The following is an 18,934-nucleotide window of genomic DNA, read 5'->3' on the forward strand; positions in this document are numbered from 1 at the left end:
TGTGGACTCATAGATGAGGCTGCTTTCCTAGCTCAGCCAAATTAACTGTGCTGACCGCATGCTAACACAAGATGGCATTCTCCCCGCCTCTGTCTCTGAACCCGCACTCTTCGCTGTTATGTCGAAGCTACTGCAACTAAACTCTATTAAACCTGTTGTGTGGTTTCCTGTAATAGCTGCTGCACGCATGAGTATGAGCAAGCTGTTAATTCAGATATTTAGCCTTTTTCTGAGCTGTGATACTCTGGGCACTGTCTTTTTCACTTCTGTAGAATTCATGTTTCAATCTCTTCTCTACGTGTCACCTGAGGAGCTTTACAGGTGCGAACACACAGTGGGAAGCAAATGAAAATTGCAGGAATTGTCAACCACTGCATAAAGACTTCTTGATGCTTATTTTGTTAAGAGTGCAGTAGAATTTTTGTTTAAAAACAGTGTGAGAGGAAGTGTTTGTGGGAGATAACATTCAGAATTTCCAACTGCGATTAAAGAGATAATGTGAATTTTGAGGACTCATTGCTCTGCAAGCTACAGATCTAATGCAGAATAAAGCTTTGTTATCCTTGCACATCAGGTTTGGTCGGAAGCGAACATTGAGTGCATTTCTGTTCCTGGGAGGATTGGCTTGTCTTATTGTCATGTTTCTTCCTAAAAAGAAAGGTAAATATTTTCCTTTTGTTTCTGAAGTTTGTGAGAAGAATTGGTAAACACGTCATTCTACAGCCTAAGAAGAATTCAATGGTTGGCAGTACATTAGCTTCATGCCACATATAAGTCTCAATTGTTGAAGCCAGAGAAGCTAATTTGCAAAAGGGATAAGAAAGCAACCTTCCTAAGACCTTAAGAAAAACTCATTAGAAAGGTTTGAATTTGAACTTTTGCCTTTGAATTCTGCCCTTTACTTCTAGTCACATTAGTCACTCCAGTGTTTTGGCTTAATCCAAATAATACATCCATATAAGTAGTACCCATACAACTTGTATGTATCTCCCCAAGTTAAAGAGCAATATCAAAAGATCTGAAGAATTGAATCTTGGGGCAAGTTTCAATCTTGTCCTCAGTGCTCTGTAATGTTCAAGATTGGTGTGACTGGTATTAATAATGTAACCACGTATCTTACAGTACAGAGACCATTCTGAAAATATTCTGAAGCAAGGGATCTTTAAGGAGTGTGAAATAAAATGCCTTTTTTTTTTTTTTGAGACGCAACAGTGTTCATTTCTTCATTTTCAGAGTTTTTCAAAATGATAGAAACAAAATCGCACAGTAAGCAGTTTTTCCTTTTAAAGCTAGGTACATAGATTTATCTCAGCTTGTAAGATTTGTGCATGTACAACACCTGTTGTAAGGAGAGAGAATGTTTTGAACATTTGAAGCAAATTCAAAAAGGTTAAGTGTTTAGGTTAAGAGAGTGCTCTAGGTGGCGATGAATCTAAAAGGTAAAACTTTTTTTAAAGGGTTGCAACTAGGTTTTCCAGAGTGTTCCAGATGCTAGAGCCTGGACCCTCAGAGGTATTCTGATTAGGCTGGTACCAGTCATCAAGTAGCTTTTGCATATCAGTCCAGATATAACGTGAAAAAAAAGATTTTCAGAGGATAGAACTGCAAGACCCCGGGATGTCAGTTGTGTGCTGAACTGCCAAAGTCAGCCAGGAGCAAAATGTCTTAGGAAGCGGAGTAGCAAGCACCTCTGTCTACTGAGCATGATCTGTTCAAAGCAGTAATGGCTTATGCTGTAGCCTTCCTCGACTGGCATTTAACCTGTGTTCTGATATGCCTGATACAAACGAATAAGCAGTGGCTCTTCTAACAAAACTGAGCTGCATGGGATATTTGGTATGGCTCTTCCAGCATCCTCTTGTCTTTTGTTTTTCTTCCAAAGTGATAATGTTAGAAGCATGTTATCATCTGATGGAATTGATGACAAATAGGGTTCTTGTTACTGAAAAAAACTTGCTCACTTTTGAAAAATGTATTCACTATTTTCTTCAACTTGCTGACAGAACTAGTTTAGTATTTTATTAGTGGTAGATTCAGAAAATGTTGTATTTTAGTTTCAGCTTTTACTGTGTTTGTAGGATTTTTGTCTTGCATTTCTTAAATTTGCTGTTGTAGTAGAGCCTTAATGTAGAATCTTAATGCTTTAAGGATGTCAATTCTAATGCGAAGATGTATTTTGAGTGCTAGAAAGCCTTACAAGGGTTACATTTTCTCTTTCAGATACTGGAGTGTTTGCAGTGGTGAACAGTCACTCTCTGTCTTTGCTGGGGAAACTGACAATCAGTGCTGCATTTAACATTGTCTACATCTACACATCTGAACTTTATCCCACAGTGATCAGGTAACACAAGTTAATTTTAAAGTGTTCATTTTTTCTGGCTCTCTACCTGAATGCCTTTTACTTCTCAGTTACTTTTTTCTATTAACTATACATTTGAGATTTTCAGTTACATATAATGATTATGTGTAATTTTATGTGCTCCATTTCTTCTTTTATCCTCATTTTGCTGCTTTTTTCCTCACATATACAGTGTTCTCTTCAGGCTAATCATATTCTTTATAGAATAGTAAAATAGTCCTTTGGCTGCTTGGGATGTTCACAAGGATGTTATCCTCCACGCATGAGGATAACAATAGTACTGCAGATGTTTCTTTAATGAGTGATACCTATGACCTTTTCAGTGCTTTACAAACAGACAGCTCTATTACACAGTTACACTTGCTCAGCCAGCACAACTGAAGATGACTGGTCAATAAGCTTTGTAAAAGTAACTTGATGTGGCACAGCCCACATGTAAGCAACAGCCAGGTTCCTCTCACTAGGGTTAGAAGTACCCTGGGTTTGTGCATACAGAGCAGACAGAAGCATCTATCATATGGGTGCAATTCTTAATAGATGTTTTAACCAGGTATTATTGTTGATGATCAGCCACCATTGAAACTATAGTCTCGTGTTTTTCATGGCTAGGCAAATCTGCTGATAGATAATGTTTGGATGAAGGCATTTTGCCAGTTTCAGGCAGAGACAAGATGCATTAACTGAAATTGCACTTTTTTTCATCTCCCTGTATGTGTATGACATATTAGAATTCTGAATGTATAGGGGGGGTTTGATTCTCCAAGCACAAAGCATGTTAATTCCTGTCATCAGGTGCTTTCAGTTATATTTGGCTTTTCTTTGCTAGTTAATGTGATCAAAGCCATGGCTGATATTTGTATTTCCTTGCTCAATGGCACTTTTGAAAAGTTGTCATTTCTGCTATACAAAGGTCGTGATTATTTTTTGTTTTCTTCTTAGGAATGTTGGAATGGGTGCCTGCTCCATGTTTTCTCGTGTTGGTGGAATCATTGCTCCTTTCGTCCCTTCATTGGTTTGTCTGAACTTCTCACTGTTATGTATTTTATTGTTTTGTGGCTCTCATGTAGCAGAGGTTTAGGTAGGTGGGAATATTTTTGATAAATTACGTCTATAAACTAAGATATGTAAATTAGATGCCATTTCAGTATTGTGTTAGGTGAAACGCATTGTGATGTAGTATGTGTAATTAGGCAAAACTTCAACATTATTTAGTCCAGAAGATGTTTTAGCCCTGTAAGAGTTTTGTGACTTAGCTAGTGGACTTGAACAATATAGTAATTTCAAAATACCAAGACAGTGATAACTAGTTTTAAACCCGAAGCAAGCAATAGCAAAAAAAACCTGCCTAGACAGAAGATCTACTACATCAAGATAAGCATAAGGGCTCAATAACTCATATTTATGAGAAGAAATCAGTTTTAGCATCAGTGAACTTCACTGAATATCCAAGGATTGTAATTATCAGCAAAGTAATTTATCTTTCCGTGAATGTTGATGATGATGTTGTGGAGACCTGAGATATCAGCAAGACTATTGTGCACAAACTTCACAGCAGCCTGTCAAGACAAAGAAAAAATCTTAAGAACAAAACATGGGGATGATGCTGTTATTTTCCGCTGTATTCATAGTCTTCTGTGTATGCAGGTAACATAGTATGCCAGTTTCTTTCACACAAACCGCTTGCTGAGGTCAAATGAAAATTCCTTTAATGTGACAGACTTAGGGAATAACTTTCCTCTCTGCCATTTGCTATCTTGTTATGTCAGACAGAGGGCTAGCAGAAGGGCAGATGAGCAGTCAGCCTTTTAATCTGCAGAGCGAAACATTGGGTAGGTGAGAACGCGAGCACCTCCAGAGTATAAACAGGCAAGGCCAAGACTGGTGCAGGTCTCTCAGGTAGATTTATTAGGCAGCTTTTATATAGTAGTTGTGGCATCCATTGTGTTATACCTAGCAGAGATTTGGCACTGTAGGAGTCACTAATCTTGGATCATCATATTTGAATAGATTCCATGCAAGTGAGTGTAGTTTGTTTGAATAATAAATGAACATTGATTGAGGAAGTTATTATATTTTTTTGTATTTTTGAATTTATTCAGCTATTTTAAAGCATTATCAGTGACTTCTGTTTGGAGATCTTATAAAAAGACTGAGAATGGGAAAGGTTATTTGCTGAGATAAGAGATGAAACATTGCTCTTATATTTGATCACAACCTGTTATTTTCTCAGTTTAGAATTGCTCTTTACTATACAAAGTGAGTTTTTGAAACAAACAGCTAAACTTCTGCCTTTTTCTAAATCAGTCATTTTTACTGGTTGTCTGAAATGTGTACACTTAAATGTACACATTCTGGAGCTATATTGTAGATCACTTGTATTTTCGCACACACATTGCCCCAGTGTAGTTTTTCTGATAAGCCATATGAAAGCAGAGACAGGCATCAGAGGAGTATAAACATTGCTTAGGCTGTCAGGGCTGATGGCAGGAAGGCCAAAGGTCGATTGAAACTAAAACTAGAAAGGAGCATAAATAGGGATTCCATCAGCTAAAGGAGATTTAGATAAAGTGTTTATTCCATTGTTGAATGGGGTGGACATCCTACTGGTGGATGAGATGGAATAAGCTGAAATACTTAATGCTCTTGCTTTAGTCTTTATAGGCAAAGCGGGACCCCACAGCTCTGTGCCTTTTAGCACAGATGAGGAAGCAGAGGGCCAGCAAACAGTGGAGGAGCAGTAGGTTCAAGAGCACTTAAAGTTGAAGGCTTTCAATTCCATAGGATAGGATTCCACATGGAATGGTTGTAAAGGTTAAGTGCTTTAACATGCAGAATATGAGCTAGAAGGAGCTAGTCTCAACTTAACTCTCTCTGTGCCTTTTTCCAGAAATCCGTACAGTGGTCACTGCCTTACATTGTGTTTGGAGCAACTGGTCTTTTGTCTGGACTCTTAAGCTTATTGTTGCCAGAGACCTTAAACAGCCCTTTACTAGAAACTATTTCAGATCTGCAGGTGTGCTCGTACTGGAGGCTGGGTGATGAAGCCATGTCATTGCAAGCCTTACATGGCTCACAGGTATGTTCTTTTTTTTTTTTCATTTCCTAATACTTTTCTGTTGTGTTTATTTCAGCTGTCAGCTTGAATATGCCACTCTAAATAGGTTAGGATAGTGATTCTTGGCCTGTGGAGGATAGGACCCAAGGATATACAGAAGGTAGTTTAGCAACCTTACCACCACATCTGAAATGTTGTCTGGAAATGCAGGCTGAAATATAGCAGGGTTAATTCATCTCTTCAAGACCAAAGAGGGCCTTGGGATAAAGGACTTGATAAAAGATCTTTTCCTTGGGATAAAGGACTTGGTGTTGTCTCTGCTTCTCTAATCTATAAGACTGATTGCCGCAGTACACTTCATGCATAGCTGACCATTGAAGGCTGAGAAGCCTTAGAGGTTAAAGAAAGCAGTAACCTGTTTGTGAAGGGCTGTTCTCAAAGGCAGCACACTGTACTTCTGCCCTGACCGGCACTGGCTCTTCTTCCAAGTCAATTGTTTGATCTATCTCTCACACACCAAGAGAGACAGCGTAGGACCCAGAACCGCATTTAAACAGTTTATTACCTATAATGTTGCAATTCTGAATATAAGCTTAAGTCTAGACCAGTATTAGCATCCTGTAAGGGTTTGTGAGGGGCTCTATGACCTGTCTGGAGTTCAGTGATAAAGTCCTTTTAGATGTTTCCACGAAGTTGGTGCAGGTGAAGTTTTTGCAGATGCTCCAGTGCTCGGAGGGGTTGGATCCATGATGTTATGTTGATGTCAGTGGGGGTCTCAGACCAGCTGAGGGGGAGCTCCAGTTATCACCCACTCCTCTCATTCTCTTGTAGTCCCTTCTGGAGTGATAACGTCTGGGGTATCAGTCGGCCCAGCTCTTCATCTTTATCTTTGGCCAGTGGTGCCGCTGGTAAGGGACATGGTGGGTTGCTTTGGCCCTCCCTGCAGGTGCAACCTCTGCCAATGTATAGGGATCCAAAAAACTCCAGGGTCATACAGCAAGCCACTTCCAACACACAAAACTCAGTTTCCACATCCATAAGTCATCCAAGTACAACATGTATTGGTTTCTATTCATAAATCTTATTAATACTTCATGATCAGATTCTTTGTTCTGTGGCTCTGGTGTAACTCTGCATACCAGTGTTGATATGCAGGAAGGGGTGACTGGGGGCCAGTTTGGTCATCCTGGTAGGCAAACGAGGGGCAGAGACATAATGGCTAGTTCATTCTCCTTGACTCATCCTTGCTGCGCATGTGGGCTTTAACGTGGCTGCTGATATGGAGTAGCAACGAGACTTCATCTTGCTCCTCTCCACTCCATGGCTCAGCGAAGCAGTAGCCTTCTTCAGCAGCTTCAAGGGGGGAGGGATATGTCACTATCCTAGAGAGTCTTTAAATGGGTTAAAGCTAGACTAACCTCTAAGACCTGTCCCACCGTTGATTCTGGAAAAGAAGATTAAGTGAAAATATTGAAAATACAAAACTCCCAAGCATGGCATAATTAAATGTGGTAGCAGGATGCTTTTCTGTGAGATTTCCTTGAATGTTGTTTTTTTTTCCTATCACTTTATACTTCATTTTTTTCAATCTCCTGGACACTTCTTGAGGTGTGTGCATCTTCCAGTTGTGTGGAGGTGTTTTCATGTGGCTGTTCCTCTGTCAATAGAGCGGGATTAGAGAGAAATATCCAGAGAGCTGGAAGTAGGTGTTTGAATTTGGGTAAGATTTTAATGTTTAAGTCCTTATCCCCAAATTCTAAATATCAGTGGACTATAAATTTTGAGTAAATGCTCAGAACACTTGAAGGGCAATTCAACAAAAAGATGTTAGTTGTCCCAATAGTCTGAGATGACACAGGATCCTTTAACACCTTTTACTCTCATTTGATTAATTTTTGGTGAAGCAGTCTGAGATTCACAGGTAGTCATAAGCTTATTTTCACAGAAATCAGGACGCAGAGTAAAATTTATTTCTAGATTTGGAACACTTTCTTCCTTTCAAAGGCTTCAACATGTTGCCTTGTTTACCAGTTCTAGCTGTAATAATTCTTGACAGGACAGCACAGTTTAGTGACAAAAGCACACTTGAAAAAAGCTTGAAAGAGTCAGTCCTGTAATAATTAACTTTATGCTTTAGCTACTTTACATGCACATGTCGTAAACATTTTTTAACCATACTGGATAATGTGTTATGACACCATATTTTTGCTGGCTCTGCAAATCCATCATATACATTTACATCAAGTTTACACCAGCTGTTATTTTAGTAATTAGATCATTATTACACCTTAATTCTGCAGATGGCTTACTAACAAAAAAACGATTCTAGCGAACAGTGGAGTTGTTGAAACTCAGAGGGGGAGGGAAGTCATATTTTCCTTTCTAGCCAAGTAAGGTCAGTACTCCCCTTTGAAGGGACGAGTATTGGTTTTATCAGTATTTGCATAACTTGGTTGATTTATGTCAAACAATATTCTCAGGTTAAAATGTTTCCTGCTTGCACTTCTGTAGGCTTCTTAAGGATCTCAACCTGAACAGGTTCCACAAAAGGAAAAAAACCATGGAGAGTGCTCTTCAGGAACACTTTTCCTCAGATGGATTAAAATTATTGAATCCAAATGAAAAGAAAAAGCAAAAAGTCATTGATTCAGGCCTGAAGTAGTCCTGTAACTTCAGTGAAGTTATATCTGGAATGTCTGTGACACATTAGGGTTTATTTTGAAGCTCACAAAGAAAGCACTGATAAAATGGAAATCTGTTAAACGTTAACCCTCTTTGACAAGGCCATGGAGATGTCTTATGAAGCTGCTGTAAGAAAGCTGTAGAATTTATTTGGCATACCCTGAATTCTCCCTGAGGTGTCCATTGTCCTTTTGTACCACTTTCAGGGTAACATACGTTCTGGTTGCCCAGAATGGAGGGTTTGTTCCTGTTAACATACATGACTGTGATATTCAAGTTGGACAGCATCCAGTGATAGCTTGACTTTCCTCAAACAATTTTAGAAATCCAGAAAAAAGCATAACATGATTCCCTTTATATCTTCTGACAGGTCTTAATGCTCAGACTGTTTGAAATTCCTTTGCAGTTAACGCACATTGCTGTAGCAAAACTCCTCTGAAGACAGATCTAAAGCTACAGATTTTGCTTGCGTGCTACTGCCAGTCAGGAACATGATTTCCGTTTCTCTATTTTTCACTCTCTCTCTCACCTTTCTATGCATGTGATTAGGCAGGCAGAAGTCTTGGGGTGGATGCAAGCATACTGGAAAAAAAATCCTAAATACTCATACTAGATGGAGTTTATACTAGCAAGATAATCTTTTTAACTGAAATAATTTGCATCACTGCCTTGGAAAAATGCTGCACTAGTCAAATAATGAATTTGTTGTAATAGCTGGCTTTAGTTTGGGGATAAGATAGAAATTGTGTTCAAAGGAATCTGGCTGGAATAGTTATATCTATGATATCTTTATTTTCTGAACATCTGAACTGGTAATGTTTTTCATAACACTTTTAGTTGGTATTGCAGGGGTATCTTGCTTGGGAAAATGCCTATGCTGCACAGGGAGAAGTAGTAATTTGGGAAGCTTTTATCTAATCAAGTAATTTGTGTGTTTTGAGCCTCTTTTTGCAGTAGATCACCACAGAGTAAGAAATTTAGACTTTATTTAAGAAAGCTGAATAGATCATCACTGCAGAACCATTTTAGACAGTCTCTCCTGCATATATTGTCTAATGTGCTGATGGAGCACAGGAAGTCCATCTGCTAGAAGCCCATCTCTTAAAGGAGATTCTGAAGAACCAAGGGTGCAAATGACTCTTGATGAACAAGTCTTTTACAAAGTCTTAGTAATTTGATGTATCTTTTTGTACATTTTCTCTACCAGCATTCCAACAGAGGTATAATGGTTTGTGCTTACACCTTTTGAGATTTATTTAGTGGCTTCTGTGCTAACCATTTACTTTGCTTTTGTTTCTAGTCTGGAGACAAAGACAGTTCTGCAGGGAGTGGAAGCGAAGATGAGGAGTTTTATGATGCTGATGAAGAGACTCATATGATCAAGTAAAGAAAAGAAGAAGCACTCACCTATTTTATGCCTGTTATTACTTGTCCAGTCAGTCCAGCTGCAAGACAAGTACTGGGGACCTCACCTGTCAGAGAATGTAATTGGGCAAGTGCCTGTGTTTTTCCTGACTAGGAGAGGAGTTTGAGAAATGTTCAGACTTATCACACCGCTGATGCTCTCCATATGAGGCAGCCATTCAAATTCTTGTGGTTCAGAATGCCAGTGTGTTGACCATTTTTGAAGGCAGGTGAGACATAAATGGTGAGATGATGTATTTTTGAAGCCTGGGAACTTACCTAGGCTTAGATAGTTTTGGGCAGGTTGTCAATGCATATGTTTCTATTTTATTTTCAAGGTGGTTGATTTTGATTCAATATGAATTGATAAACTTGAAAATATCTACTGTTTTTTTTCTGTACAGTGAAAGTGGTCATTGAATGTGCTGTGTACTACTCCAGTGGGAACAAATTCCTGAAATTGTATGTTCAAATGACTTCTGCGTAGTGAATACAGGAGAGTTAGCTATGAACACAGGTTTCTCTGTCTGCACACAGACACCTGTATAGTTATAGGGTGTCGCTCGTTTGGTTGGAGCTGTGCATGAACGTGAACTTAGTGGTAATGGAAGGCCAGAAGGAAGGACTACTGAAAAGAGCAACCATAAAGCCTGCAGACCTAAATGACACTGCTGATTTTTTTCCTTCTTTTCATCCACCAAATATTTTCTTGGGCTGTTTTATGCATACGTTTGCCACATGTTCCCCACATCTCAGCGCAGCTGTTTATAGCTTTGCCTACTTTCACCTTGTTCTCACTTTGCCATCAATATTGCAGCTCAGCAACTTCTCTGTGCAGTGAAATAATTTTGTGAAGGATATAATTTCTTGGTGGGACATAGTTGAGGTATTTATCACATACTGTGTAATGTGAGGTGTGTGTTTGAATATATAGCTCTTTTTTGTGAACCTACCTCCATCTTTATTTCTGGAAGAAACTTAATTCTGAAGTGGTAAGAGGAACTAGGAGTTGCTGTTGCATTTTGGGAATTATTGCCAGGAAGCTGCTTGTGTTTGTTTAAAATTCATGCATTTAGATCAAATTCTTATTTAGAAAAAAGGCAAACCTCTCTGAGACACCATTTGGTTACATGATGTTTCTAACCAAATGCTTGCTCGAGCACTTGGTTACTTGACCTTGTTGAGGAAGACAGCTTTACTGCCCTGTTTCCACTGAACTTTCTGTAAGCGTTTAATTAGCGGGGTATGGAATCTTGAAATATGAAACGTGAACAGATGAAATCTTCCAGCTACTCAGATGAGGCCTTACAAGAACCAGTTTTCTTGATTACGTTGTCATCTTCATTCCCTAACCTTCCTATTTATTGAAATGAATTTCTAAGAAAGATTTTGTCTTTATACTTGCAGTTCCTAGGAAAGTGCCACGTAGCAAGTAGGTTGTCAGGCTTGCTAGCAATGTTTGTGGATGTTAGCCTAAAATATTGTATAAAGAAAAATTGGGAAAGTTGACTGCTGAATATTTTCTGGCTAAACTGGGTAGCTGCTTTATGCTGAAAGGAAATGAAAGTAAATGGCATCTAAAATTTGCAGCTAACCACTTGAACTTTGTTCACTGGGAACTGTTCATGCTGAGCAAAGTGCAACTGCCCTGGTTGGTGCAGAAGGCAGCCCAGAGACTACAAATTCATCCGTGCAGTACTCCCACTGAGCCTGAACTTGATCCAGGCACTGACTGTGAGCAAAGTTGGGAACTCACAGACAATGTGTCAGTATTGTGATTTTTCCTTGTGTTATGAGCTTTGCTAGAAGAAATCCAGCCTTTTTTTTTTTTTCTTGACTCTTGAATAGTCACTGTAGATATGACAGAGCACTTTTAAACCTACCTGGTTATACTTGGCCCATTTGTATGAAAGAGAATTACGACAAATAAGGTACTTGGAAATACTTGGAAAGGTTGAAACTATTTCTTCAAAATTATTTTTTTTTTTTAGGTTTTGTTTTTTTTTAGTTTTGCATTCACATCTTGAATCATGGACAGCTGGAAAGTTCACTTTTAGTTTTGTTGCTAAGGGCTTCTGGATAAAGAAAAACCTGCTTAATTAGAAGAAAACAGTGGCAAGCCTGATGATATTAACAATGCTGCTGAGACCCAACAGGTTTTTTAGATATCTGCTGCTTCTGTCCCTCTTTGGGTAGTAAATGGAATAAGGCTTCTGAAAGGGAGGCAGGAACTGTTAGCCTTCTTCCCACCAAACTGTCATGATCTGCTACTGGCATCCTTGGTCATGCCGCCAGACACCTTAACGTAATTTTCATTAGAACAATAGGATGCTGTAATGGTTCAGGTGGAGGAGGTCGCTCTTTGAAGAAAGTAAGCTGGATTTTGTGACAGTCCTCAACTTACTTACCTCTCCGCTCATGCACTTTTATATTATAAGTATGCATATGTAAAATTGCAAAACCAAGAGTGAAGAAAATATCAGGGTTTTTTTTTTTTTTTCCTTGAAAGTTGCTGCACTTTTTTAACCTTAAGTCTGTCTTGTGTTTGAACGTTTGGAATTTTAAAGGGTAGCATCTTTTTTTGTCAACCACGGGAACTTTCTATTTTTACTTTCTTTGGCAAGTTAATTCAGAAGTTTTGTAGGAGGGAATCTCTGCAGGAGGATCTCAGCAGTGTAGTATCGAGCTGCATAAAATTGCCTGCTTTTTTTCCCCTTTGTGTTCCGAAGTCTCTGACAGGGTTTTCAGGCTGTGTGGCTGTACTGAGGTTAGCAGAATATCCTTTGCAGAACCATAGGGAATGCAGTTGAGCCATACACTTTCCAGCCTGTTTCACCAAAGCATATAGAAGCAGTTTGTGAGAGAATGTTTTTGTTGTACTGAGGAGAAGGGGAAAGTGAGGAACAAACTTACTTTTCCTACAGTGTGTTAATGGAAACAGTTGAGCTTAAACTTCTGTTCCGAATGTCTTCTGCGTAATCACAAATGCAGACTTGGTTAGTAGTATTTTGTTTTAGCTGAAGGATGATGAGGTTTTCCCTCCCTGCTAGAGCTTCTTTGATCATGTTCTTTGACAGAGCTGAATCTAGACATCTGTGCATGCAAGTCATGAGCCTTGCAGTATGTCAGAAAAGCCCAAGAGCGGTGCTGTCACTTGATGGTACAAGTTAGTCTGGCCTGACACACTTGATGCCTGTGTCAGAAAGGTCTGTGTTAGGCTGTTTACTCAACAGGAGACATACGGTATAGCTGTACTTCGAGTTTTATTGCTTGTGTCTCACTACAAGATGCCTACGTAAGAAAGCCTCTGATACAGATCTAAATGTAGAATTGGAGGGTGAACAAATTAATAGAGAATTTTTCCATGCTATGTATTTTTAGTGCCATGTCCAGTGCCATAGCCATCAGATTTTCCAGGTGCTAGTGTTATTTAAGTCTAATAGAACTGAGGAAAACTTCAACCCCGACAGTCTGAACTTACTGAGTTCTCATCTTATTTTCAGTACTACTCACTATTTGTCATTCTAAAAGAAGCTCCTGTATTGCCTAAGAGGGAGCAGATTTTTCTGTTCTAACTTGAAGGGCTTGTTTAAGTTTGGTTTTTTTTTTTTTTATTTCCTCAGTCAACTTGATATGGAACTGTGTGTAAAATAACGTCATAGAATTGGATTATCTAAGTGCCAAAGACAGCATTTACTGGAAAGCGATGGTCCAAAACTAGTTCTAGCTGCATTCATTTGGTATTCTTCCATGCAACCTGCTAAAACTGGTATTTACAAGCATTTCTGCAGCTTTAGGGGAGCAGAAAGAGTTATCTTTGTTTGCTTGTCTTTCATTGCTCAGTTCACTTAAGTAGCTTTTGTTTCTGAGGAACCAAAGAAATAAATAAAGCATTTAAGATAAAGTGTAGGTTTTGTAGGTGGTGCAGAATTCATACCATGTAGCCATTACAGAGAAATCTGCAGATCATGTTTGCTTCTGAGTTGCACATGTCAAAGCTTACTCTAAGGCTGATAAAACTTGGTTAAAAACTCCATGCTGGAATTTGTTAGTTCGTTCATCAGCCATACAAATTAGCATTGCTCATAACAGCTTGCCTGGAGCTTCATAGGACCTAGCAGATTTCTATAAAGCGCACAGTCTGTTTGAAGCATTGCTAAATAATAATGTCTAGAGTTAAATCCCTGTTACAGCTAAAATTCACTGCAGGTCAACCCTTTCGTGACTGCTTGTTTGCCAGTAAATGACTAAAAGTTCATGCAGTGAGAGCTGTCTGCACCCAGAGGGAATGGTTTAGAAGGAATAATCTGCTGTCTCCAGTGTGTACGCAGAATGAAGCGGGACCATGGGATGTCAGGGTCTTCTCATACACAGCATGCTCTTAGAATGGAGTATGTTTCAGTAAGTACTTGCTCACTCTCATTTACGAACGATTTGTAGAGTAAACTTGTCTTTAAAGACAAGTAAACTTGTCTTTAGCATGTATGTTGCTGCTTCCCACCAGCGTGTTGTCTGAAAAGTCAGATGAGTTACCTGGCTTGCAAATAGCCAATCTCACGGCAAGTGGAGACATTGATTTTTATTTCAGAACTGCACAAGTCTGGGTGCTCAGTGGCTTTCCACAAATCAAGAACACTGGGCTGGAGCCTCCACACTCAATTTATTACAAAAGTTACCAAGTGAACACATGCCGAGTACTTCCCTCTACAAATGACTGGTTAGTGATTTAATGAAGTTACACGTGGTTGCATCATACAAGTTTTCTATGTCACGTATTCAGTGTGTTGAGGTCTGCTCTAAGGACACTCTCCCCCTGTGTTTCTCTGCCATTTTGGCAATCTGCTGACTAAGCCTGATTTGATATGTTGTCCTTCGGTCCAGATGACCAAGACATTCCTTACATCAGATCTTTTTGCTTTGATCTTTTACTTGCTACAAGTTCTGCTATGTCATTTAATGTTAACAAATGTTAGTCCATTCTGCTGTTTGCTTATCAAGATCTTTAGAGCAATACACTCTTTTTGCAACAAACACATCTGAGGTGCTCATATTATACCTATTTTATTAGGCAGCAGGGAAGAAGTATGGCAGTAAAAAAACATTTGCCAATATTGGAAGTTGTATTTACTTGAATACGGCCCATGAGAGGTATTGGCACATCTGTGTTCAAACAAAATGTTTTTAAATGGTGGAAACTTGATTGGGAGATGTGCATTTGTGATGTTAGTTTGTAGGAAAAGAAATTGGTGTTACAGGCACTGATTAAAATTGTTAAGAGAGCAGACAGCTGCTGGGTGATTTGTGATAAAAGAATTTATTGTGATTGCTTTGATTTCAAGTATGCCTTTTAAAGAGTAGGTTTGAGTATTTAATCCTTGTTACTCGAAAGTCTAACCCAAGTTTTATTTTGTTCTTGTTAAGATCTAAGTTACTTGAAAGTTGGAAGTGTATTTTCATATGGATACTTTTATTGCACTACCTTTCCTTCTTGAATCTAATAATACTTTGATTTTATTTTTTAAGCTACCTCTTTTATGTTGAGCTTTCTTGTCAATTTTGTACTGAATTGATTTTTAGGAAAGTACAAAATATTTCCTTTTTTTTTTTTTAATTTATATGGGAATCTGTGACTTAAGGACCACAAGTCCTCCTTGTGTTTAAAGTTTTTCTTAATGGCCTTTTAAATTTTAGTCTTTTAAGACTTGAGCTTTTGAAGGAGCAGAAGTAGTACACACTGAGAATGTGGGTTCTGCTGTATGTACTGTTTGCTTTTAGAAGGGACAGAAAGCCCTTAATATTTGCTAACCTCATTTGAGGACTTGACTTTTTGGGGGCAATAAAAAGTTTTGAGTTGGAGAGTTTTAATCAATTTAATTTATTGTGAATTAAAGAGGTTTCAGTTACTGATTTTACTATTGAAAGAAAAAAATAAAACACTTATGGAACCCTGCTGCTTTCTTCCAGTCCTCCCCCTCTCTCCCATGCTGTCCCCCACCCCACTATGGTCTCCAGTTTCTTCTCTGCACGTTGTGGTCAGTCCCTTCAGCAAGGCAACAGGTAACACGGGAGACTGGGGTTAGTCTGTTGCGCTTGCTGTTCCTTCACAGCTCCTTGTTTCTTACTCAAGTGCTCTCCTGTGGGTTTCTTCACCAGCCACAGTCCCTTTAAAGTTGTAGCTCCTTCTGAGTTGACTCTCAGCCTTTGCTCTGAATATGATTTTTCTTTGGCATTTCTCCTGCTCAGCTGTCTCCTTTCCACTCCTTGTGCTGCCTTTTTTCCTCCTACTGCTGTAGCACTGTAGGTTTTTTTTTTTTCTTGGCATTTACTGCCCTTTCTTAAACATGCTGTTACAGAAGTGCCAGAAGCTCCTCTGACAGAGTTGAGGGTGCAATGGTCTGTGCTTAGACTGCCCACTGTGCCCAAAAGGTGATGGACACTATGTGAAACACAGGAGGATCCATCTGAACATAGGGAAGCACTTTACTGTGAGGATGACCGAGCACTGGCACAAGTTGCCCTGGAGGGATTGTGTAGCCCTCATGCTTGGAGATCCTCAAAAGCTATCTGGACATAGTCCTAGACAGCCTGCTTTAGTAGGTGACCCTGCTTGATCACGGGGCGGGGGGGGTGGGGGGGTGGACCAGGTGACATCCAGAGGTCTCTTCCAACAGCCATTCTGTGACTTCTGTGCTGCCTGTTGCTGAGCTGGCTGGGACCAGCATAGGGCAGTCTCCCCCTCTGCCTTCCCAAGAAACACACTGCAGCCCCTTCAATACCAAACCCCTGGTGGTTATTACGCTCAATACATGGCTGTACAGGATTTTCTTGCAAATCACATCCTTACAGTTTGGGCTGACAGTTTTAGTGAGCGGTGGTTGGTATGGTGTTCCTTTTCTATATGTTACTGTTCTTCAGGTCAAGGAAATGGAGCAAAGATATAATCAAACATTTATAGCCAAGTTCTCTGTCTGGTTACATTTGCATCCTTGCTGATTTCAGAAGATGGAATTTTTATCTCCACTTGACCAGAGGAGCAGCCAAAGGGGTAAACTACTTTCTGGTCAACCCTTCATCATCATGAAAATAAATCTTTGTGTAGTTTCTATATCCTGTAGACTTTGTATTGTTTTCTCATGCGAGTTTAAGTTGAATAGCAATCAAAAATTCTTGCCAGTTGAGAGCTAAGTATCAGGAAGATAGGATAGGAATAGGGGGGGAATAGATTCACTGCTTTAATCAAAAATCAATTTGTGTATAGTCAGTGTGTGTATTTTTAAATGTTTAATTTGGATTACTTGAATTCTGAGTGTTATGCGCCTTCCTGTGTTAAAATGAAGACTGGTACTTTTCAGAAGTACTTTAACTGTTTATTACGGTGCTGTTGTGCTGCTGAAAGGTCTGTTTTTAAAATACTTGATCTAAAATACTTCACTAAGACGGCAGAAGCTTTTTCACAGTAGACCTTTTATGATGGTATATTCATATGTTCTGTGAACAGCTGTTGGATCCATCTTTTTAAGATGTTCTTTACCATAGGTGAGGGGCCATAACAAATGTTGAAATATTCAGAATAATTGCACTTACTGTTATTTTCTTAATATATTTCCTATGCATACTGCCTTACCTGTATGTGCTGTACTTCACAGGAGATACAAAAAGTAAATATCAGATTCTTAATTTAAAAAATGTAAATTAGTTTTAAAAATAATTATGTAATACTACATTTTTTCCAGTGATATCTGTCTTCTAATGGGGCTAAGCCTAGGTGAATTTAGTCAGAAGTTAATATTGGTGGTCTTTACATTCTTAATTTCTGAATGACATGGATCATTTGAAATATTGTTTTTCTTTTAAGATTTATGTAGAGGCTAACGTATGTTAGTAAGCCAACTTCTAGGTTATTTGTAACAGCTCTGATACTGCCTCTGACTCATACGGTTCATATAATGTCTTTGTAACTTATTTTGTGCCTTTTCTTCCCCGACACAAAATCTCTCAATAAAAAAACAAGCTCTTTTGCAACACTGCAAATGTATTTCGTTGTACTGAGTTTTGTACTTGCGTGACACTTGATTTTTTTTTTGTTTTGATTTTTTTTCTTCTGGAGGGTGCTGAAGCTCTTGGAATAGAATAGATATTTATAACATACTCTGCAGAAGAAAATAGACAAGGTGGAAAGCAGGTCATTCTGGAATGGCAGAACTACAAAGCGCCTGGGAAACTGGGACTGTCAGTACTAATCAATATATTCCACCATATCTATCACAAATCATTTCTAATGAAAACTGACACCGGTGGAATGTGAGAATCAATTTACTACTGGCTTCACTTGTGCTGATTGATGTTGAAAGACTGGAAACACTTTGGGGGGTTTAGCATAGCAAAATGTCTGTGGTGGTGTCACTAACATTTGTACTGGAGGAGTTTCCATGAACACTAGTTGGCACTTAACACCCCTTCTTTAAGGTGCTGTACAAATGCACAAAAAAACCATAGTCCCTGTCCTCAGAGCTCCTGCCTAAACATCTTGGCAGGGAATTTGAACATTTGTCTTCATTACCTGGAAATGAGGTTTTAAGTAGCTTGACTGCTTTTCCTGTTCCCTGTCCAGTGACAAAGAAAATATTGTCTGAATCTGAAAATAAAAAGGGACTGTGGGAAAGAAGGATCAGTTCTGTGTTTTAAACTGTTAACAGGGCTTTTGTACATCTATGTACACTTAAAAAACAGCAACCAAAGGTAATTTCAAAGTTCTCTATGCTAGTCATTTGAGCAGATGCCAGAGCACTTCATCTGTCAGTATTTTGAAGTGTGCATTCTAAAGCAAGACAGGTGGCCTGCATGGTAGTTAATATTGCCAGACCTTATGTTATGTTGCGTTTTGCTCTTCTTCAAGGTGGGGCTAAGAACAATAATCCTGGGCACAGACCACTGCCAAAGTAATCTTTTGCTCTTGTAGTGCTCGCTGCAAAAGAAAAGTTCAACCATCGTAAGTATCCTGTCTGATTAATCCGTGATATGCTTTCTAGAGTCTACTGAAGCTTTAAACAAGGTATTTGGAAATCTCTTGAACTCCTATGTGTTTTTATCAGTAGCCTTTCTAGATTGAATAATGAAAATATAAAGCATACAACAGTATCCAAAATCACTTGTATTGTTCATCCTTTGATCTAAATTTGCCAAAGGCCATTTGTTGTTATTGTTATTCCTGATTCTTGTGAGCCTGTGTTTCTGGTACTTGAAATACTTAGGATTTTATTTTGTTTTCACTTTTATTGCTGTTTCACCACAGAGGTGATAATGAAAGGCCCGATTTTTTAGATGTCTGTTACGTGCTCAGCATAGTTCTATCCCCATAGCTATTCAAATTTGTTGTTCCCTCCTCTCCAATGTGTTTCAACTATATACTGTAGGGAGCTACTGTAGGGACTTGG

The 18,934-nt window shown here is 38.9% G+C and overlaps 1 protein-coding gene across 2 annotated transcripts in view; it reads left to right on the forward strand.

Annotated features, from left to right (window-relative positions):
- Positions 1–13,950, forward strand: part of SLC22A15 (solute carrier family 22 member 15) — a 38,312-nt gene extending 24,362 nt beyond the window's left edge. Inside the window, exons 8-12 of one of the 2 annotated variants that reach the window (XM_054086470.1) lie at positions 575–660; positions 2,221–2,341; positions 3,299–3,371; positions 5,247–5,435; positions 9,397–13,950. In XM_054086470.1, the coding sequence (XP_053942445.1) occupies positions 575–660; positions 2,221–2,341; positions 3,299–3,371; positions 5,247–5,435; positions 9,397–9,483 (556 nt within the window). In that variant the 3' untranslated portion in view covers positions 9,484–13,950. The remainder of the gene's footprint in view (positions 1–574; positions 661–2,220; positions 2,342–3,298; positions 3,372–5,246; positions 5,436–9,396) is intronic. The other variant, XR_008453323.1, reaches the window with a different exon arrangement.
- Positions 13,951–18,934: the final 4,984 nt, after the last annotated feature.

The sequence above is a fragment of the Cuculus canorus genome, chromosome 1 (assembly GCF_017976375.1).
Source record: "Cuculus canorus isolate bCucCan1 chromosome 1, bCucCan1.pri, whole genome shotgun sequence".
Classification (NCBI taxonomy): domain Eukaryota; kingdom Metazoa; phylum Chordata; class Aves; order Cuculiformes; family Cuculidae; genus Cuculus; species Cuculus canorus.